The sequence below is a fragment of the Hermetia illucens genome, chromosome 2 (assembly GCF_905115235.1).
Source record: "Hermetia illucens chromosome 2, iHerIll2.2.curated.20191125, whole genome shotgun sequence".
NCBI lineage: Eukaryota > Metazoa > Arthropoda > Insecta > Diptera > Stratiomyidae > Hermetia > Hermetia illucens.
In genome coordinates this window covers 41767032-41789287 of record NC_051850.1, presented here as the reverse complement: position 1 = coordinate 41789287, position 22256 = coordinate 41767032, and the positions used below count along the sequence as shown (strand labels likewise).

General features: G+C 41.8%; 1 protein-coding gene across 7 annotated transcripts in view; it reads right to left on the bottom strand.

Moving 5' to 3' along the window:
- Positions 1-11621: 11621 nt before the first annotated feature.
- LOC119649167 (transcription factor AP-2-epsilon) overlaps positions 11622-22256 on the bottom strand; it is a 361599-nt gene continuing 350964 nt past the window's right edge. For all 7 annotated transcript variants that reach the window (XM_038051198.1, XM_038051192.1, XM_038051197.1 and 4 more), the window contains 4 exons: positions 20723-20912; positions 20102-20366; positions 19761-19928; positions 11622-13640 (listed from right to left, as the gene is read on the bottom strand). In XM_038051198.1, the coding sequence (XP_037907126.1) occupies positions 13530-13640; positions 19761-19928; positions 20102-20366; positions 20723-20912 (734 nt within the window). In that variant the 3' untranslated portion in view covers positions 11622-13529. The remainder of the gene's footprint in view (positions 13641-19760; positions 19929-20101; positions 20367-20722; positions 20913-22256) is intronic.

The window sequence follows — 22256 nt, the reverse complement described above, 5'->3', positions numbered from 1 at the left end:
ATTCTCTTACTTTTCGTGGTAGCGGTCGTGCTACCTTTCAGCTCCTTACAATAATTCATACGCCTCCACGCTTCGTAGCCATGTAGGTTTTGTGACATCCTTTCGGGACATGGGGGACATTTTTATCCACGTCAGAGATAAAGGTACTGGTTTAAGGCGATCTAGAGCTCATCAATATTCTCGGGCAAGTTGTGTAGAGTCTGAACCGTCTGCGATGCAAGAAAGCTTTCCCATTGCTGGACGACTACAGCATCGGGCTGACATTACGTAGTATACTTGGGGGTCAACGCATATCATATTGGCGGTATTAAGTCGTGTTAAGGCCAGACTAAGTTTAACTCTGAAGTTTCAGTTCGGTAGTCAAGGAGACGATTGGAAGATTTGTAGTAGTTCAATATAAACTTGTCAATATGAAGAGTAGTTTTTCAGCGTAATCCATGTGATGTAATAATGAAAAATGTGCGCAGAAAATTATATAAAATAAAATTATAGAAAATGAACACAAAATGTTTATACCAGGAGCACCAGTTTTCAACTTACACCAACCAGGCGGCATCCAAAATCTAATCTCGGGGCGAACAGGTGCATACAGCCCTCAACCAAGAGACTGGAATCTGGCAGGCAAAGTGTAATAGTATCACTGGAGCGAGTAAAATGGGCATTTAACTCGTTCCATAGATACAAGTCTGCAGGTCCGGATGGCATAGTTCCTGCGCTAGTAATAATTCGGAATATATATCGGGCATGCTAGCACACTTATATTCCAACCAAATGGCGTGATGTGAAGGTGTTATTCATTCCCAAACCAGGAAAACCCACCTACACAGACGCAAAAAGCTTTCGACCGCACAGTCTAACGTCCTTTCTGCTAAAAGGACTAGAAAGACTAGTAGATCGGTTCATAAGGGATACACATATTACTAAGTGGCCACTTCACCATAGGCAACACGCCTACCAGAAAGGCAAATCCACGGAGACAGCACTCCATGAACTTACGGCAAAAATTGAAAAGGCGATGTCCGAAAAAGAATACGCCTTAGGCGCATTCATAGACATCGAAGGTGCCTTCAATTATGCCTCATTTGCGGCAATTTGTGATGCCGCAAGACAGCATGAAATCGAACCGTTTCTAATCAGTTGGATCCTTCACATGCTAGAGTGGAGAAAAATCCACATATCGGTCGGCCAGAAGTCTATTGAAGCAGGATGACTCAGGGGCTGCCCACAGGGAGGAGTTCTCTCTCCACTGTTATGGAATTTGGTAACGGATACCTTGCTGTGGCTTCTCATCATCAACGGCGCAACAACCGGTATCCGGTCTAGGCCTGCCTTAATAAGGAACTCCAGACATCCCGGTTTTGCGCCGAGGTCCACTAATTCGATATACCTAAAAGCTCTCTGGCGTCCTGACCTACGCCATCGTTCCATCTTAGGCAGGGTCTGCCTCGTCTTCTTTTTCTACCATAGATATTGCCCTTATAGACTTTCCGGCTGGGATCATCCTCATCCATACGGATTAAGTGACCCGCCTACCGTAACCTATTGAGCCGTATTTTATCCACAACCTGACGGTCATGGTATCGCTCATAGATTTCGTCATTATGTAGGCTACGGAATCGTCCATCCTCATGTAGGGAACCAAAAATTCTTCGGAGGATTCTTCTCTCGAACGCGGCCAAGAGTTCGCAATTTTTCTTGCTAAGAAACCAAGTTTCCGAGGAATACATGAGGACTCACAAGAACATTGTCTTGTACAGTAAGAGCTTTGACCCTATGGTGAGACGTTTCGAGCGGAACAGTTTTTGTAAGCTGAAATAGGCTGACAACAACCGTGTGCGGATTTCATCATCGTAGCTGTTATCGGTTGTGATTTTCGACCCTAGATAGGAGAAATTATCAACGGTCTCAAAGTTGTATTCTCCTATCTTTATTCTTCGCGTTTGGCCAGTGCGGTTTGGTATTGTTGCTTGGTTGGTTTTTGGTGCTGATGTTGCCACCATATACTTTGTCTTGCCTTCATTGATGTGCAGCCCAAGATCTCGCGCCAAGCGTTGCCTGCTCGATCTGGATGAAGACAGTTTGTACGTCTCGGGTGGTTCTTTCATGATGTCGATATCGTCAGCATAGGCCAGTAGTTGGGTGGACTTAAAGAGAATCATACCTCTTGCATTTACCTCAGCATCACGGATCACGTTCTTTAGGGCCAGGTTAAAGAGGACGCGTGATAGGGCATCCCCTTGCCGTAGACCGTTGTTGATATCGAATGGTCTTGAGAGTGATCCTGCTGCTTTTATCTGGCCTCGCACATTGGTCAGGGTCAACCTAGTCAGTCTTATCAGTTTCGTCGGGATGCCGAATTCTCTCATGCTCGTGTACAGTTTTACCCTGGCTATGCTATCATAGGCGGCTTTAAAGTCGATGTAAAAAAGGTGCAACTGATGTCCATATTCCAACAGTTTTTCTATCAGTTGCTGCAGAGAGAAAATCTAATCTGTTGCTGATTTGCCTGGAGTGAAGCCTCTTTGGTATGGGCCAATGATGTTCTGGGCGTATGGGGCTATCCGGCCTAGCAAGATAGCGTAGAATATCTTATAGATGGTACTCGGCAACGTGATACCTCTATAATTGCTGTACTGTGTGATATCTCCCTTTTTATGTATGAGACAGATAATGCCTCTTTGCCAATCGTCAGGCATTGATTCGCTGTCCCATACCTGCTGTGGCTCCTGGAGGACAGAAAAGTCTTCGCGCAAGCATTTGCAGACTACGTAGCCGTAATAATTACCGGCAAGTTTGCGGACACAGTATGTGATGCATGAAATCCACAGTTGTTGCCTCCGCAATGGACTCACATTCCCTTGGAGGTCAAACGGAAAGCAGCCAATGACGCATATATATTCGATATCATTGGAGCGTGGAAAGGCGGCCAAATACATCGTCATGCGGCTATCTGGAAATTCCTTGACAAACATCTCTGATGCCGACCGATCGTATGGTTTCCAGATTCGTCTTTGAAAAGACATACACTGCCGTAATCACCGAAAGAGTAGAATGGTCACCAAATGGCCATGAGTCTTTTCAGATTACATACCTAATAATTTTCACCGACGGGTTGGTCATGGAGGATAGATCGGGCGCAGGGGTGTTCTCGGAGAATCCGATCATAGATCTGGCCCGACCCCTCGGAAAAATGACGACCACATTCCAGGCGGAGATATATGCCATTTCGTTGGCAGCAGAAGAATGTCTGCGACAAAAGTGGAGGGGTCGCACCATTCGAATCTGTTCCGACAGTGGGGCGGCATTATAAGCACTAAATGGCCACGACATATCAAGCCAGTTGGTGTGGAGTTGTCATCAGGTGCTGCTGAAACTTGGCCGACTGAACGAAACATTCCTGATTTGGGTGCCGGGGCACTCTAACATCGCCGGTAATGAGGAGGTTGATAGTCTGGTTCGCCGAGGGTTTGAATCCACAATGGTGGGGCCAGAACCAGCTCTTGGAAGTCAAGTCTACTCTGAAGGGTGAAATTGCAAGGATTCATGCAGCCGAATGGAGAAATTTGGACTCTTGCCGGCAAGCAAAAATCCTAGGGCCACTAGAGCGGCATTTTTGTTGTCCCTTAAGAAGTGGGACATGAAAACTCTAGTAGGGCTTTTAACGGGACACTGCTCCCTAAACTACCATATGGAAAAGATTGAGGTAGTCGTTTCGGCTATGTGCAGCCAATGTGAGGAGGAGGAGACGACCGTGCACTTTTTATACAGCTGCCCGGCTTCCTCAGGTCTCAGACGAAGACACCTTGGCAAGGTTTTCTTTAATGAAGAATCTGCACACTCTTTGTCTCTGGAGAATATTCTCAAATTATCTAAAGCCTGCGAACGCCGTAGGTGGGAAGACATTGAATAGGCGATTTACGGGGATAGTACAATGGGCCTAACAATGGCCTGAGTGCTCCGAGCTGCGGCTCCCCCCCAGTAAACCAAGCTAAACTAAATTACACCAACTTTTCTGTATCAGAAAATCCATGAGTCGCATCAAATTATATAAATATGTTTGTTCATTTAATTCCATTCATGAATAAATTCTGTGTTTTCATGTTAAAGTTGCTTTAAAAGAATATTGGACATTTTTCCGCTAAAAGAGAAACCGCAAATATGCTTCATGCAGGAAAAGTTAGGATGCTTTTCACTGCTGGACGAAAAAAACATTCAGCGAAAATTCATTGTACAGTTTGGGGATGCAAAGAGTTTTTTCAAAGTCCCTATTAAAGAGGATATGTTGCGAAATGATAAATCATTCGTGAAACGTAGGAATACAGCATAAAACGTGAAGGTGCGATAATCCTGAAAGGTACATAATGTCGAAAAGATTCTTTTAGTGTGGATATATTGGATAGAAACACGGTGATAAGAAAAAAAGATGGAAGGTGAAATAAACTAGAATGTATCTTAGCCTGTTCGCTAGTTCGAAGGGACTTTATAGAAAGAAAAGGCAAATGCCGGGAAAAAGGAGTGGTTTTCCATGTATGACAAATTCCCTTGAGCTTAACGTTACATAATACTACTTAACGAACCTGAGAGGAGGCAGGTTCATACTTTTTCTACTTAAGTATTATTTATATTAGTACTCTTATGAATAGACGCTCCGCTGAAAAGTATTTAGCATTTACTGACTACGAATCAGAGGAAAGATGTTGACTAATTGCTCAGCCTTACGACAGCTTCTGAAAAAATGCGATATCACTCCAAAGTTCGCGAGATGGTTTCTGTTCCTAGAGGATTTCGACCTTTATCAACTAAGAAGTCATGTAAACCATGTCAAGGCACTAAGTCGCTACTCGGTGGTAACAGTTGAAGATCAGGTTGTTATCATAATTAGGGAGCCACAGGATGAAGATGATCGTCTATTCACTATCAAGCAGTTGTTGAGAGTATATGGTTAACATTCATCCCTTGGACTGACACGTTTTATAGTGGTTCAGGCAGTTTTGGCATTACGTCCTTGAGCAGACACAGCAGACCAGTAGCGTTGAGTCCCGACCAGACGTCAAGAACAGGGTCGCAGGGGAGTCTCGGATTCTCCCCGTATACTAGCTCAGCGTGACTTGCAGTAAACTCTTCGCAATTGGCTGTTCGGAGGACAAGAAGAACGAGTGGCAGGACCTACAACCAAAGGGGGTTGTCTTGGGCCATTATGGTGACCTTCAGTGTCCTGTGCCACTTTGGTGGTTGTCTGGTGGAATTTAAAGCCGAGGAATTTCCCCAATTCTAAGAAAAGGGAGGACTTAAACTGCATTCCCTGGTCGGTGATTATAATTGCCGGCAGACCAAAGCGTGGAATCCGCTCTCGACAGAGGGCTCCTGCACCAGATTGTGCAGTAGTGTCTTTCATAGGTATTGCCTCAGGTAAAGACGTGCACCTATCGATGATTGTGAGGTAATACCTGAAACCGTACGAGTCTCGCAAGGGGCCAATGATGTCGAGGTGGATTGTATGGAAACGCTTGGTGGACCGAGGGAGCACTCCTGCCTCTTTCCTCACATGCTTTGTTGTTTTGCATTTCTGGCATGCGATGCCCAAGAAATAATGTTCTTGTTCATGGACGGCCAGAAATCCTTTGCGGTAGCTGACCGATTCGTTGTCTGAATGTCTGGGTGCGCCAGATTGTGAACGGCGTGAAATACTTACTTTCGGAAATTGCTGGGAATATATGGCTTTAGTCCCTTGCCTCAGATCTCGTAGTATATACTGGATGTTGACCCGAAAATAGAAAATTTGGAGTTGGTTCTCGAGCTCTGAATAACTGCGTCGTGCAGAAAAACGATGGTGGTGGAGATCTTGGCCTCTGCAACACGTGACAAAGCGTCAGCAACCACTTTTCCAGACATGTGTTGAATGTCGGAAGTGAACTGGCTGATAAAGCTCAAATTGGCGAGGGAATGCTTTGTCGGGCGTTTGTTTTAAAGCAAAAGTGAGTGGCTTTTGGTCCGTGGATAATATAAACGCCTGGGGAATACCGGAAGTATTTAATTGCGAAGTACGCGACGAGTAACTCACGATCATAGGTGCTGTAGTTCTGTTGAGCGGGATTGTGCTGTTTGGGGAAGAAGCTCAACGGCTTCCAGATTTGATTCACTTTTTGGTGAAGAGCAGCATCTACGGCAATGTCTGAGTCATCGACGAGGGCATATTGCTGAGGGAATGTCAGAAGTGTAGCATCCGTCAGCAGTTGCTTGGTGGTCTCAAACGCCGGGACGGCCTATGGGAATCACAGAATTAGACGGGAGTCTTCGGTTTTCGGCCCAGACAAGAAGGCGTTAAGGATTGATTGATGATGGGTGGCCTTGGGTAAGAAACGAAGTTTTATGCCCAAGGACCTTCTGAGATCCTTAACGGTTTTTGGAAGCGGGAAGCTCGAAATCCGCACTATTGATTGTACCTTGACTGGGTTCGGTTGGATGCTTTCAGTCTCACCTACCATTGCAGAAATTTGTGTTTCTCAACGTTAAGAACTAGATCAGCTTGAATGAGACATTAAAAAATGCACTCAAGGTGCTCTAAATGCTCGGAATCAGACCAAAACATCATCCAAATATACGACACAGAAGTATAGGTTTCGAAGCACAGAGTGGATGATTCTCTGGAAGGTTTGCGTTGCGTTGCACAGTGTAAAAGTCATCCTAGCGAACTCGAAGAGTCTAAAAGGTGTGAATATTACCGTTTTCGGAATGTCTTCAGAAGCTAAAGGGATTTGATGGCATGTCTCGACTAAGTCCAAGGTCGAGAAAATACGGCAGTTTGCGATAGAGTGGGCACAGTCGTGGATGAGTTCTATGGGATATCGCTCTGGAATCATCTGAGCATTTAGACGTCTGTAGTCGCCACAAGGTCTCCATTCGCTATTGGGTTTAGGGACTATGAGAAGTGGCGAAAACCAATAACTGTCTGAAGGCCTGCAAATACCCTGCTTAAGAAGTTCTTCGAACCTTTTTCGCGCAACTGCGAGCTTCTGCGATGGTAATGGATACACCTTTACAGAAAAATGGGGAGGCAGTAGTGTTGATGTGGAGCTGAACATCATGCTTAACGGGCTCAGAGAGATTACACTCGGTAGTGATGTTGCGGTATTTTTGAAGAAGTGCGCGAATACGTGCATCGACAACATCTTCAAAAACAATGGAAAGAGTGCTGGGTAAGCAGCATGAGATTTTTCCTGATGATCTTAGGAAAGTTGTGGGGTCAATGATACAGGGCACAGAAAATCCACACCTAAGATGGATATACTGATGTCCGCGATTATGAATTGCCAAGAAAACGTTTGTCGAAGTCCTAAACCCAAGTATACCTGCCTGAAGCCATACGTGCGAATCGACGAAAAATTTGCTGCCGCAAGTTTCAATGATTGTGGTATTAACTTGTTATGCCGAGATACGGGAAGAACCGAAACCTCAGCGCCTGTATCGACCGGGTATTTGCGCCGGATCAATGGATTCGTAGATTGTCAGGTGACAAGCCGTCGCATTTTGGGTGGGAGCCGTCAGAATTCCCGGCAATTCTGATTTATTTGGTGAAAAATTGCAGGGCCAGGTACACTTTGTAGTCTTTTCAGCGAATCTACGATGGTACTAGCATGTTCAGTATTTGGCAAATGTCCCAAACACCTATTAACCGATTGCCCATTTCGGGATCTTATTATAGTGTTGATGGTTCCGTTGAGAAGCAACTGGCTAGTGAAGGCGTAAATGTTGTTGTTGATGATGCAGAGCTTGTCGATTATGATGCTGCTGATGGTGTTGCTGTGGCCAAAGGGTAGTATAAGTCCCAGGGCGAAACGTGGATTGGTACCCACGATGGAGCATAAAACCTGGGAAATGCCTGCTGAACCAACACCAACAGCTCTACTACCAAACTCTATCTTCACCTTTACGTGCTGACTGCTGGGAGTTGTTTCTTAACGAAACGCTGCAGACGGAGAAGGATGAAGGCGAATCTCCCGCGCCTAAAAACGGGACAAATTGTACCAACTGGTCCACTAGGTTGGGGGTTGGGTAGGGCTGTCAACTCTACATGGAGAACAACATGTTACAAAACCACAACAGGAGCCTCGGACTGGGCGGATTACACAATGACGAACCCGGCAACGACAACGGAATAATGATTTGCGCATTTTCTCATGGAAAGTGCGCTCCCTGTACAGAGATGAAGCTGCTGAGCAGCTAGCCAATACCCTGTCCCAATATAGGGTTGATGTAACAGCATTGCAGGAGATGCGTTGGACAGGGACCGGTTTCCTGGAGAAGAGCCGCTACACCATATATTATAGTGGCCAACCAGTAAACCATGTGCTCGGAGTAGGCTTCTTAGTCAGCCAAAAAATGAAACCTGCTGTTATCGGCTTTGAAAACATAAGCGAACGGCTATGCGCTCTGCGCTTGCGAGGCAAGTTTAGAGATATAAGCCTTATTAACGTTGACGCCCCTACAGAGGAGACTGCAGAGTCGGAGAAGGATACCTTCTACGAGGCAGTTGAACGAACCCTCGAAGCCTGCCCCAGATATGATATTAAAATCATACTTGGGGATTTTAACAGCTAAGTAGGGAAGGAGCCCCCATTTCAGGCGATACGTTGGCTCACATATCTTACACCAAAATACAAATGATAATGGACTGTGAATTATTCAATTAGCAGTCTTCCACGAAATGGTTTCTGGAAGTATCTTGTTTGCGCAGAAAGCGGTCCACAAACATACGTGGGCCTCTTCAGACGGGACCACGTTCAACCAAATTCACCACTTGTTGATCGAGCGCCGCTACCTCTCAGCCTTGATGAATGTCAGAACATATAGGGGGCCAATATAGACTCGGACCACTATCTCGTTGGCATGCTGCTCTGAGCTAGAATAACAACACCACCCAGAATCCCCTCTGATAATCAGGTAAGGGTTAACACTGAAGCCATCCGCAACACAGCCCTCCGCAACACCTATAAGGGGGAAATGGATGCCGCAATAACCGCAGTCAACAAAGGACCTGGAGACGAAGCATCAACAAATGATTTTCACAACCACCTGAAGAACGTTATCATTGATACGGCCACAAACATACTTAGCCCTAGCCGCAAAAGGAGTCGGAACGACTAGTTTGATGATGAATGTAAGCTAGCAACAGAACGGAAGAATGTCGCATACCGAGTAATGTTGCATTCTCAAAGAACGCGGGCACGCGCAGAGACTTATCATGAACTCCGGCGAGCGAAGAAGCGACTTCACAGACGGAAGAACCAACAAGTCTGTGAACTAGAAAAGTACAGGGAGCAACCGCACCAGGCGCGGAAGTTTTACCAACGAGTCCGCAGGATGAAGCCTTATACACCTCGATGTTCATCCTGCCGAGACGAAGAGGGAAATCTGATTTCCGATAGAATGGGGATATTGGAGCGATGGCTTGAGTACTTTGATGAACTACTGAACAACCAGAACATCGGCGAGTTGGAGGTCCCGTTAACTGAAAACGCCGGACAAATACTGCCACCACCAAGTATAGGAGAAACAGTCCGTGCAATTCATCGGCTTAAAAACCATAAGTCGCCAGGAGCCGATGGAATTACAGCCGAATTAATTAAATATGAGGCGAGCAGTTACATCAAGTGGTTCATCAACTTGTGCTCAAGGTATGGGACAGCGAATCAATGCCTGACGATTGGCAACGAGGCATTATCTGTCTCATACATAAAAAGGGAGATATCACACAGTGCAGCAATTATAGAGGTATCACGTTGCCGAGTACCATCTATAAGATATTTTCCGCTATCTTGCTAGGCCGGATAGCCCCATACGCCCACAACATCATTGACCCATACTAAAGAGGCTTCACTCCAGGCAAATCAGCAACAGATCAGATTTTGTCTCTGCAGCAAGCGATGGAAAAACTGTTGGAATATGGACAACAGTTGCACCTTTTTTTCATCGACTTTAAAGCCGCCTATGATAGCATAGCCAGGGTAAAACTGTACACGGCCATGAGAGAATTCGGCATCCCGACGAAACTGATAAGACTGACTAGGTTGACCCTGACCAATGTGCGAGGCCAGATAAAAGCAGCAGGATCACTCTCAAGACCATTCGACATCAACAACGGTCTACGACAAGGGGATGCCCTATCATGCGTCCTCTTTAACCTGGCCCTAAAGAAAGTGATCCGTGATGCTGAGGTAAATGCAAGAGGTATGATTCTCTTTAAGTCCATCCAACTAATGGCCTATGCTGACGATATCGACATCATGAAAGAACCACCCGAGACGTACAAACTGTCTTCATCCAGATCGAGCAGGCAACGCTTGGCGCGAGATCTTGGGCTGCACATCAATGAAGGCAAGACAAAGTATATGGTGGCAACATCAGCACCAAAAACCAACCAACCAACAACATCAAACCGCACTGGCCAAACGCAAAGAATAAAGATAGGAGAATACAACTTTGAGACCGTTGATAATTTCTCCTTTCTAGGGTCGAAAATCAGAACCGATAACAGCTACGATGATGAAATCCGCACACGGTTGTTGTCAGCCTATTTCAGCTTAAAAAAACTGTTTCGCTCGAAACGTCTTACCATAGGGTCAAAGCTCTTACTGTACAAGACAATGATCTTACCAGTCTTATGTATTCCTCGGACTTGGGTTCTTAGCAAGAAAAATTGCGATCTCTTGGCCGCGTTCGAGAGAAGAATTTTTGGCCCCCTACATGAGAATAGACGATTCCATAGCCTACATAACGGGGAAATCAATGAGCGATACCACGACCGTCTGGTTGTGGATAAAATCCAGCTCAATAGGTTATGGTGGGCGGGTCACTTAATCCGTATGGATGAGGATGGTGCAGCCCGGAAAGTCTATAAGGGTAATATCTTTGGTAGAAAAAGAAGACGAGGCAGACCCTACCTAAGATGGAACGATGGCGTAGGCCAGGACACCAGACAGATTTTAGGGATATCGAATTGGCGCAAAACCGGGATGTCTGGAGTTCTGAAGATTGACCAGGTAGTAGCGCCGGCTCAAGGGGTCCTAGATTGTGAGGCGACATGGTGCTGCATTTCGGGTGGCAGTCGCTAGAACTCCCGGCAAGTCTGATTTAGTTGGTGAAAAACTGAAGGGGCTGGTACATTTTGTAGTCTTTTCAGTGAACCTATGCTGGTACCATGCCTCAGTGCTTGAAAAATATCCTGACGACCTGCTAACCGATCGATCAATTCAGGAGGATTTTGTCCATGATGATGGCGAGCGTATTCAGAGATTTCGAATCCGCACACGTCAGAATGGCCTGTGTGCTCTCCGGAAGCTTCTGCAGCCACAAAAATTGTAGCAGCTCGGTGGCGTCTTTGTCAACTGCTTCATCTCACCCGGCAGTTGGATGGAAATGGATGATTATGTACGATGATGGAATTTTTGAACGATATCATGATTATTTGGTTGTAGAAAAAAAATAGAAAGGTGTCGCCCATCCTGCCTGGGATGGAGCGATCGTGAAGATCAAGACGAGCCGACCCCGCTTGTGAACGGGACAAACGCTACAGAAAAAGGAGAAGCAGATCAAATAAAAACTTGTTTGTTCCATAGTAGATTTTCATTTGGATTTTATTTATTTTTTTTTCTTCTCCATTCATTTAAATATTTCTATTTATTTTTTCTCATTACAATTAAATAAAATGTAGTTCTACTGAAATGTCTTCCGATTTACACTTAAACGTAGTAATCTGTATATTTGATTGTTTCATTCGAGATGAGAATAATACTTGATTTATAATAAAAATTGCCCCTTACTTTAGATGGAATTTCATTTAAATAGATTTCTCATTTTCATTTAATAATAATTGATTTTATTTAATCTGAAGGCTATCTTACAATTTTTACATTTAAAATTGTTTTGAGACTTTCCGATTTCATTTCAGATTCAAGTATATCTAAGTACCTTTTACTTCGGTCATGTTTTTCCCTTCGATTTCGAATTAACAATGTGTACAAGTTTACTGAAATGAATTTTGTTTGCTTTTGTATCAGACTTACTATTTAAAGTTGGAATGATTAATAGTAGATGTTTTAAACTTGACGATTACAACTATTCTATCTTTTATAAATAAATTACAGACTTAAATTTATTGAACTTGATTCATTTTTACTTTCATTATTTTAAGAAAGATGGCAAGATGCGGATTTTCAACAACTTACATTGACTCTGCATTGTTTTTATTTTTTTTTATGTTTGAGTTCATTTGAATGGCTTTAGGCTTTAGAAGTGGATACTTATTTAGGCAACGTATAGAAGTTTTGATTTGTTATATGATTGTAGAAGTTGTAGAAAATATGGCGCAATGTACAAAAGATCTTTCCCTTAGCTTCTCTATCGCAAATGTAGGTAATTTTCATGACAGTGACAATTCAAATGATTACATTATTCGAACTTCAAGTTATCACGATTTTAAATGAGTGGAATGCCACAATTACTCGTAATTTACAGGATTTCTGTTTGGAATTAATAAAGTTACGACTCTAGAAAGTATTGAGATTCAACATAACTTAACTATCTGAGGTCCATTTTTAGAGATTTTGGCACAATGTCTTATGTTTCGAAGGTAGCAACTTGTAAGAAACTATCCTGGAAAGGGGTTATTATGTAGTACACTTCATGAAATTTGAAGCTCAGGCTTTCTGCAAGTTTGGCACAATACTTTTATTGGTCTTAATCTTTTTTTAACAGATTTCAATAGTAGACTCTATATCTTGGATCGAGGTATATTCTCAGCCTCAAAAATCTCTGCGATATCTTTTTACTTTTTCCAAAGTTGCAAGTTGCCTTCGCAAATAGTGAAGTAGATATTTCATAGCGCATAGAAATCCCTTAACGTTGTGACTCAATAAGAAACTAAATTCAATAAATAATTAATTCGAATGCGGTTACAAACCTTGCACCCTTTGAGTATATATATTTCAACTAATCTTTTCTTTCGTGGAAAATAAAAATTTTCGAATAACTAATCTCTTAACGATGAAAATTCTTATAAAATCTCATATGTTATCTAGCTTGAGATATTGGAATTATTTTACACTACAAATATCATCTTAGCAATCAAACATATTCCCCTATTTACAAAGAAATACTATTTATATCACAAAACATCATTTTTTTATCATTGTGTAGTATTACATTTTTTTGTTGTAGTTCTTGCTAAGTCTTCCTTAACTTAAATAATTACATGATTCCCTAATTAATGATTTAAAAACAAATACATTTCATGAGACTAACAAAAACAGTAGATTCTTCGAAAATTGTTTGCTTTTGTTAATTTTTTTTCTTTTTTCTTTCAAACAATGAATACTGCGCGAAGTAAGAAAAATAAATAAGACAAAAATAGATTCAACTTTGCTCTTAATGTATAGGTTGTCATAAACACTATTCTGAATTTGATAATATTCTTACTTCTTATGAAAATTGTGATACGAGTGGTGGACACCTTCCCACAAATGGAGGAATTATCATTTCTTGTCATTGTCCATTTTTGTTTTGTCCAACGATGATGAGACCATACCCCCGCCATTTGGTGGGTACATCTTGTCCAGACATTTAACAGATTCCGTGAGAAAGTTCTGTAAAAAAGTAAAACGTATTAGCATCAAAATACTAACAATGTTGTATATTATAAATGTTTATTCACACTATACAAGTCATCTAGGATGGAGGTGCAGGAGCCACATTTGGTGGTTATTGAGACTAGACAAGAAGGTTTCCGGCCGCCAAATTTGCCTGGCTGCAGTTTTATCTAATGTTGCAAGTTGCATGGAAAATGTGGTTCTCCGTAGGAGTAGTCCATTATAAGAGCGCGAGATAATCTCCTACAAACAGGAAATACGTAGGTGTACATTACAGAAACCCTAACGGGACGTATCTAATTTCTGCCATATAAAGCTCTATATTAATTTGCGAGAGTCCCGAAACCGAAGGTGGAGGTTAGTGGAGCTCTCCGTAAATATGCGCGGGAAGGAAACGACGCAATGGACCAGGAGTATGAACGAATTATGTTTAACGAAGTTTGGAAGGAGAATAATTAACCATTAAAATCATAGTTGGAGTTTTGGCTCTCATTAGAACAGTGGGACAAGCCAAACACAGTAGAAAGAGGAAAATTAACAAAGGCGAATCAAATAACGCTTCCTGAAAATTCAGCGGGCTGTAAAGTTGTAAAGAGGAGCAGAGATGAAGCAACTTGTTAGCACTGATGAAGGGAACAAGTGGTTCCCGAAATATCGGTTTTTGCAAGAATAAATATCCACACCAACGGAAAAGAAGCAACAAGTTTTTTATTATTACAGAAAATGGATCTTTGTTGGATGCTAAAATGCAGGAAAGCCCTTCGTTACGATAAAACCAAAGATCCAGCAGCGGAAGCAGTTACGCTAGCCTCAATAATTACAAAGAAATTTTTCGAAAAAACCGCGATGGAGGTTGCCTCGATGAATCGACTTTCTCATAAACGGAGAGTTCATCTTGAATTGATTGATAACCGTTAGACAATACAACCGATTCCAAAAGAAACTACAGTTGAAGAAGTTTCGTGGCATGACATTGGAAAGCTTCCTCTGTGAGATAGACAAGACATTATGAGAATAGGTTGAAGGAAGGGAAAGAGGCTAAAAATCATGACACAATGTGAAGAATATAGCAAAACCATGATGAAGGGAGACCTTGCTAAAATAATTCGAATCACCCGGGATGAAATAGCTGGAAAATGCGGGGTTCAGAAAGATAGGAAGGCCCAGAAGGCGAAAGGTTCAGAAGGTTCGCCCCACTGTTTCGGGAGCGGAAGAAGAGCGTCTATTATCGGTATGCTACAGTTGCGCAGTATTTTTGACGAAGAGATAAGACTGATATAAGTCAATCTTGACCATTATAATTTAGTGCGAGAGCTCCTCTCATACACCAGTTATGAAGAGGACATCAAATCAACCATAATCTACAGATTTGTCGAAAAAACAGACCAAAAATATATCTGGAAATACTGAAATGTCTCTGTTTCTACAGAGGTTCAAAAACTCGCGGCAACAACAAATTCGCTAGTTTTGGGGATTGGATTTGGTATGCATTTTCACAGATTTTAAATATGCTAAGATGGTTATGATGAGTTCATCTACTAGCGATGGTAAAGAAAAACGATCTCATCTGTTGTCATCCCCTCGATTCTCGAAGCGCCTTCGTATGTGACGACTTCTTATCGATAAGACAAGTTCCTTCATGATAATAAAACCCTATGATCCTACCTTCCTCATAGTATTCTTTCCTAGATTCACGACCTGAATTCCTCAATCCAGGAAAAAATTTTGGCCCTTTACACGGACCGAATTTGCAGTCTCTTTTCCAATACCAAGCCAGATCTAAATTCATACATGAGCTAAAACAAAGATCTCCGTGCCTTTGCAAACTTCCTAGTATTAACGACCTCCCATTTATAGAAGGCAAATGTCTCTACATGCGTGACTACCACTCTCTACTTTCAGGCAGACCCACTGACTCTATTTGCAAACCAATGTCTTACTCGAGATTGGTAAAATGCCACTTACAATAGATTTTTTTCGAAGGCTTCAATCCCAAGTGAGGGTTCACCAGTAGCTATTCACGGTTTGCACTAATCAAGTTGGAATCCGAGGGGAAGCTTTGCCCTTCGGTAACCTTTTTCTAAGTGTTTACAAGATATATACCAAAACCTCTTTCCTCTCTCAACCGAATCAAGGACCTTTAATATGTCGTTGATCTGATCGTTTACAGCTCCACAAAGGATATAGTATACGGCATCATTAGTCTAGATTCAGTGAGAGGAGTCGCAACTCCGAACACTCAAGCCTTGGTCAGACCCATTGTACCATTTTCGTAAACCGCACATTAAATGGCTTCCTGCGCGGCGTTTGCAGGCTTTTCCGAATCTGAGGACATTCTCCAGAGGCAGAGACTGCGCAGATTCTTCGTTGAAGAAAATCTTACCGAGTTGTCTTCGTCTGGGATCTTAGGAGACCGGGCAGCTACGTATGAAGTGCAGGGCCATTTCTTTCTCTTCCTCATATTGGCTGCATTCAGTCATACGGTAGTTTAAGGGGCAGTGCTCCGTTAAAAGCCCTACTAGGGTTTTCATGTTCTACTTCTTGCCGCTCTAGCAGCGCCGGGTTAATTCACAAGGAGTTTCACCTGCCAGCAACAGTTCAAGTTTCTCCACTTGTTGCGTGAATCGTTGCAATTTCACCCTTCAGAATAGACTTGACAGTAGATGGTCGGATGCCAAAGTTAGTTTTGGCCCCATTATGTATCAAGACACCTTCCTCATTACCAGTGATGTTTGCGTGTCCTGGTACCCACATCAGAAATGTCTCGTTTAGTCGGCCAAGTTGCAACTTCACATCAACTGGCTTAATATGTTGTTGTTGTTTAGTACTGATAACGCCGCCTGGCTGCCGGAACAGATTCAAATCGTGCGACATCCTATTCTTGTCGTAAGCATTCTTCTGCTGCCCATGAAATGGCATATATCTCCGCCTGGAGTATGGTCGTCATTTTTCCGAGAGGTCGAGTCAGTTCCATAATCGGACTACCTGGGAACCTCCCTCCGTCCGATCCGTCTTCCATAACTGACACGTTGGTGAAGATTATTAGGTCGGTAATCCCGAAAGAATCGTGGGCATTTATCGATCATTCTTCTACTTTGGTGATTACGACATGTCTTTTCAGAGACAAGCCTGGAAACCATACGATCAGTCGGCATCAGAGCCATTGGATGTTTACCAAGCAATTTCCAGATGGACGCCTTTTCACGAGCCAATGCTATCGAGTTTATATGCGTCATTGGCTGCGTTACGTTTCACCTTCAAATTAATGAGGGGTAGATTTAGGAAAACTCCGAGTGCTGTGGTTGGCGATCCTCTCAGTAATGATTAGGTAACCGAGCTTTTGTATGTACGTCATCTGGGTTGTTTTTTTCAATTCTATCAAGTGATTTGACAAGCTCTCCAGGGATCGTAACTTATCAGTGCTATTTTATAGGTCGGCTAATCTGTCTTCCGCGGATTCCAAAGTAGAGTGGTTGCCCTTTACGAAGTCAATGCGTCTGTGATCTGAGAGTGTGATATCGTTTGATATTCTCCACTCTCCAATAAAAGCCGCTATGTCTGGAGATGCCACCGATATGCCGATGATTTCTCGCCTGATCAGAAGCGGGGTCTATCACTCCCGTTGGCATATAACAGGTCGGCATGTCGGAAGTCTACGCTCCTGACTACCGCACCAACATGGTTCTTGTCTGAGGTATATAAATATTTCGCAGCTATTGATCCGACGACTGATAAGTGCAGTCGTCGCTTTATAATACTGTAAATTTGTTTGAGAAATATGGCATCTCATCTATGCTTCAAATGGAGATGCCGTGGGATGCACGTTCCCTTAAATGGTTTTAGGAGCTGACATTTGCTATTTAGACGGCTAGCCCGTTTGTTCCCGAACCTTCCTAATATCCGTTTCGGGAATGCCGATAGTAAAGAAAATTGTTGTGGACACCAAGTTGTTCCAAAATCTCAACACCACTGCGCTGTTCATTTGGAAGCCAGAGGAAGCATTTTTTGAACGATGCAGCCTAGACTCCTTTCAGGGTTAGGCCCCACCCTCCTACACGTCGTTAAGGGAGGAGTAGTACTGCCTGAGCTACTCGTTTATGTTTTCGACTCAGCTCCACCTAACTCGCAGGAATACAAAACTATGGACAATAGTTTGTTATTATTGACGGTTTCATTATCTGGACCGACATTTTTTCTTATCATATGAAGGGGCTACAATTGAAGGAAAGCCAATTCCTTCGCCATAGTAGTTGTAGTATAAAATCTATAAAACAGCATCAATGCTGTTCTGGATGGAGTTTCTTGAAAGATATTAATCACACCTCAACCTTCATACTCCAATATCGAGTGTCCGGGGAAAAGTTTCCTCCGATAGATGCAATTTCCGGAAATCCTCGTTACCTATGCAAGTGGTAATGGTCTTTTCGACAGAAAAAGTAGAGTGTTCCTTTACACAGATCGCTCAATACTTCCTTCCATCAAAACAAATGAACCACGCCCTTGTTATCCTAACTTTCTATATTCAGTCATTATCTCATTTTCATCACTCCCCCACCCTATGTAAGGCTAAATAGGCACCGACGAGTAGAATTTTTTTTCTAATATATTACCCCATTTTGACAACCGTATTTGCGAAATTGTTGAAATAATCGTGAAACAAGACGGATTTGTCAAAAACTGCGGAACTACTGACGCAATATACGCTGCGCGGTTACTCACGGAGAAACATCGTGAGAAGCATCGCCCTCTTTACATTGCATTTCTGGATCTAGAGAAAGCGTTTGACCGTGCGTCACACGAACTGGTATGCTTTACGACAACAATTAGTTCCTGAGGAACTCGTGCGCTGAGTTCAATTGCTTTACCACGTTCCGAAAAGTAAAATTCGAAGTACGGCGGGTGTATCAAAAACGCTTCGTGTCTCTGTTGGTGTTCATCAAGGAAGTGCCCTCTCACCACTCCTCTTTGTTCTTGGTATGGACACCGTCACACGGGATATCCAACGTCCAGCGCCCAACACACTGCTTTATGCAGATGATGTTTTCCCAGCATCTGATAGCAAAAATGATCTCGAGCAACTTGTCCAAAAATGGAATGATTGCCTCATGAAACACGGTCTCAGATTGAATCTAAACAAAACTGAATTTTTGACGACTGATCCCCATGAAACCGGCACAACTGCTGTCAGCGGCAGTGAACTGAGCGATTTAAATACCTCGGGTCAATGCTATCAGCCAATGGAGAACTGCGTTATGAAATTGCTTCACGCATTAACGCAACCTGGATGGAGTGGCGTTCCACAACTGGTGTTCTTTATGATCGACGTATCAACGAACGTCTCAAATCGAAAATTTACCGCAATGTTGTCCGTCCTGTCGCTCTCTATGGTTCTGAGTGTTGGCCAACTATAAAAGCCAATGAACGGCGTCTTGCGGTAATGGAGACGAAGATGTTACGTTGGACTAGTGGCGTCACACGTTTTGATCGCATCCGAAATGAGGATATCCCCGATCGTTATGGGGTTGCACTGATCGTGGAAAAGTTGCGAGAGAGGCGTCTTCGATGGTATGGTCACGCAATTCATGCCAACGAGAATTTACTTGCCAAGATTGGTCTGAACATTGAAGTCGATGGGAAACGAACAAAAGGCAGGCCTAAACAACAGTGGCTTGATACGCTGGATGGGGATTTGAAAGCCTCGAGATTGCACCCAGATCAGGCATTCGAGCCAATTGGCGAAACCGATCACGACGACCCGATCCCGCTTGTGAACGGGACAAAGGCTGAAGAAAAAGAAAAGGAAGAAGACCCCATCATGCCTATACTATTCAGAAAAAATTAATTCAAATTAGCTCCAGTTCCATAGGGTTTCAAGTATCTTTTGAATGGTGATATCCATATTTGTTAATTATAAATGTTGTTTTGTGCGTGAGCGTATTGAAGTGGTGATAAAAGGACACCCAGAATATGCCGTAAAACCTCCAAATACTCAGATTTCTCTTAGATTTCATTGCTATAAATAAAACCCCGAGATAAGAGGTTTGACAAAGAGCGGGGATTTTGAGGGGAAAAGAAATTATTTTAAATTTTGTGAAAATAACGTTAGCTAATACTTACTTGGAATGCTGTCAGTGCTGCAACAATTGCTGGTGATCCAAAACCATGCGAGATTAAAGAAAAATGTGTTAGATGCCGTTGTATTGAGGGTTCCAGTAAATGCTGAGGTCTCGTATTGCATAATGGCGAACGATCTTGATTTAATAAATTAACCAGTTCCTTTGTGACCTGGAAGTAGAGGTTCAAATTATTTGTAGAGTGCAGGCATTTTTTTAAAAATTTAAATGTATATTTTTGAGATTATACAAATTTTGATTATTTGATTATTTTGAGGTTCAAATACTTTCAAATCGAAATAAAAATAAACCGAAATAAAATCACTAAAAAGGTAAAGCACTTACCTGTTGTGTATTTAATAATAATTCCTTACGCCTATATGAGTCCTGAGGTTCAGTATGTTGTCTTAATAAATATTCGGCTACTTGTCTAGCAGGAAATTCTGTTTCACACACATAACCAAAATCTCTAGCTAAATGTATTGCTTCACCTTCAACGAGGGAAGTTAAAAGCGTCACGTTTGCGGCCTTTCTTCGACCGGCTGGCAAATTTAGGCCAATTTTTTCCAGTTTTTCTCTTAATAAGCGACCACCATTTTTGCTTTTAGCTCTGAAAAAGGATCAATAGAAAAATAAAATTTAGATTTAAATAAGAAACATTTCTGCTTAAATAACTAATATAGTAAAATAAATAGCGGGATATAAAGCAAAGGAATATAATTTATGACTCTTTCAACTGGTAGTCCATGTACAGTAATATCGAAATATTTCAAACTAAAAACGCTATCGCTGCATGAATCCGTGATTTGAATCTTTCCAAGGTAATTTTCAACCATGTACATTTAAAGATATCTATGGCGATAATCATCTGCACCATTAGTCAAATTCACTTCAATTCTTCTCATAGCCTAGATAAATTGTACACGAAGGTGCCGAAGATATTGACTTAGTGATAAGGAAACATACCGTCGCAAGACACCTCCAAGAAGTGATGCATTGAGACATTCGGGCGGTGAAAGTCTTCTTTGTACTTCGGCCACGGTCACTTTATACTTCGATGTGCTGGATAATAAACTAAGACGTCCGGGTACAGAACAAAATACATCACTCGGTGATCCAATGCCAATATTGCTGACATCCTTCCCACTTTTCATATCTGCAAAATAAAGTGGAATTTGATTTTTAGTTTATAAAGATATTTTTGAATTAATGAGATGGAAATTGTATTCATCGGAATGATAGCAGGAATATTAAAATGATATAGTCAGCGCAGTGGCCTTGGCGTTGGAACAAATTTTATCGCATATAATTGTGAATAAAATTAAATAATCAAAAGCAGAAGGGACATCTGCATAGTAGAATTATATTATATATATCCCCTAGCACCTGTTGGATTTGGATACAAGGAGTAAGCCGAATAGAAATAGTATTGAAATATACAAATAAACATACGTTATTATATAACTACTTCGGAAATCGCACAAACAAGATATTAAAAACAAGAAAAGGATTAAATTAATCTATTATCTGAAACAAAAGCGCTTGGCATTTATAATTTCTTAGCGTGCAGTTTATGGTGGTAAAGCTCCTCGCGATATCAAATTTCTATTGGTTGTTAGAGTAAAAATCTTGCAGATATCAACTATTTCATTGCCAATTTAATTTAATCCAAAAACAATTTAATTAGACATACTAAAAAAGTTTTATATCTACCATCAATTTACGAAATGTACTCAAGTGAATGTTCAAATTGCTGAGGGGATTTCTCTTCTAAAATTTCAAAAATCATATGCATACATACATATGCATATCGGTTACGTATTCAATATGATGAATAAATAAATACATTTGGTATACATACATATATAAAGAATTTTTTGTTAAAATCTATTAACCCTGATGGCGCACGGGTTAGAACAATGAAGAAAGTCGTTATCTAGTGACCGGTTTAAGGAGCAGATATAACTGGTTCCACGCATTGCATATTTCGGAAAACAAGAGAAAAAAACCTTTGCCAGGAGGCATTAGGCTGCCAGCATATTTTAAAAATAATAGTTTGTGTTGATAAACCAATTAATGCTTTTTTTTTGGTTGCTTTCTTCGGTAGTTCTGTGAGGGATTTTTTTGTTATAGATTTTTTAATAAGGTGGAGTTTTTATATAACGCTTTCGATTTCCTTAATATCCTCAATAAAATTATGCAAAAAATGCAAAAAAATATGAAGAATTTCAATAGGAATTAGAGAAAAAAAGGGCAGATGATGCCAGGAATTCGATATTCTTATTTAATTCAATTCAAATGAACTTTGGATCTTGAAATATTGTTTTTGTATTGATTAAGCTAGAATTAATATGTTAGAGATAGTTTATCGGTGTAGCACTTAGTTAGAAGCCTTTGGACTGGGATTTCCTAAGAAGTCCGGGTTAAAAATATCCCTGAAATCATCTTTCAAAATAACACTTAGAATAAAAGCAACTGAAAGGAACTAATATTTTTGCTG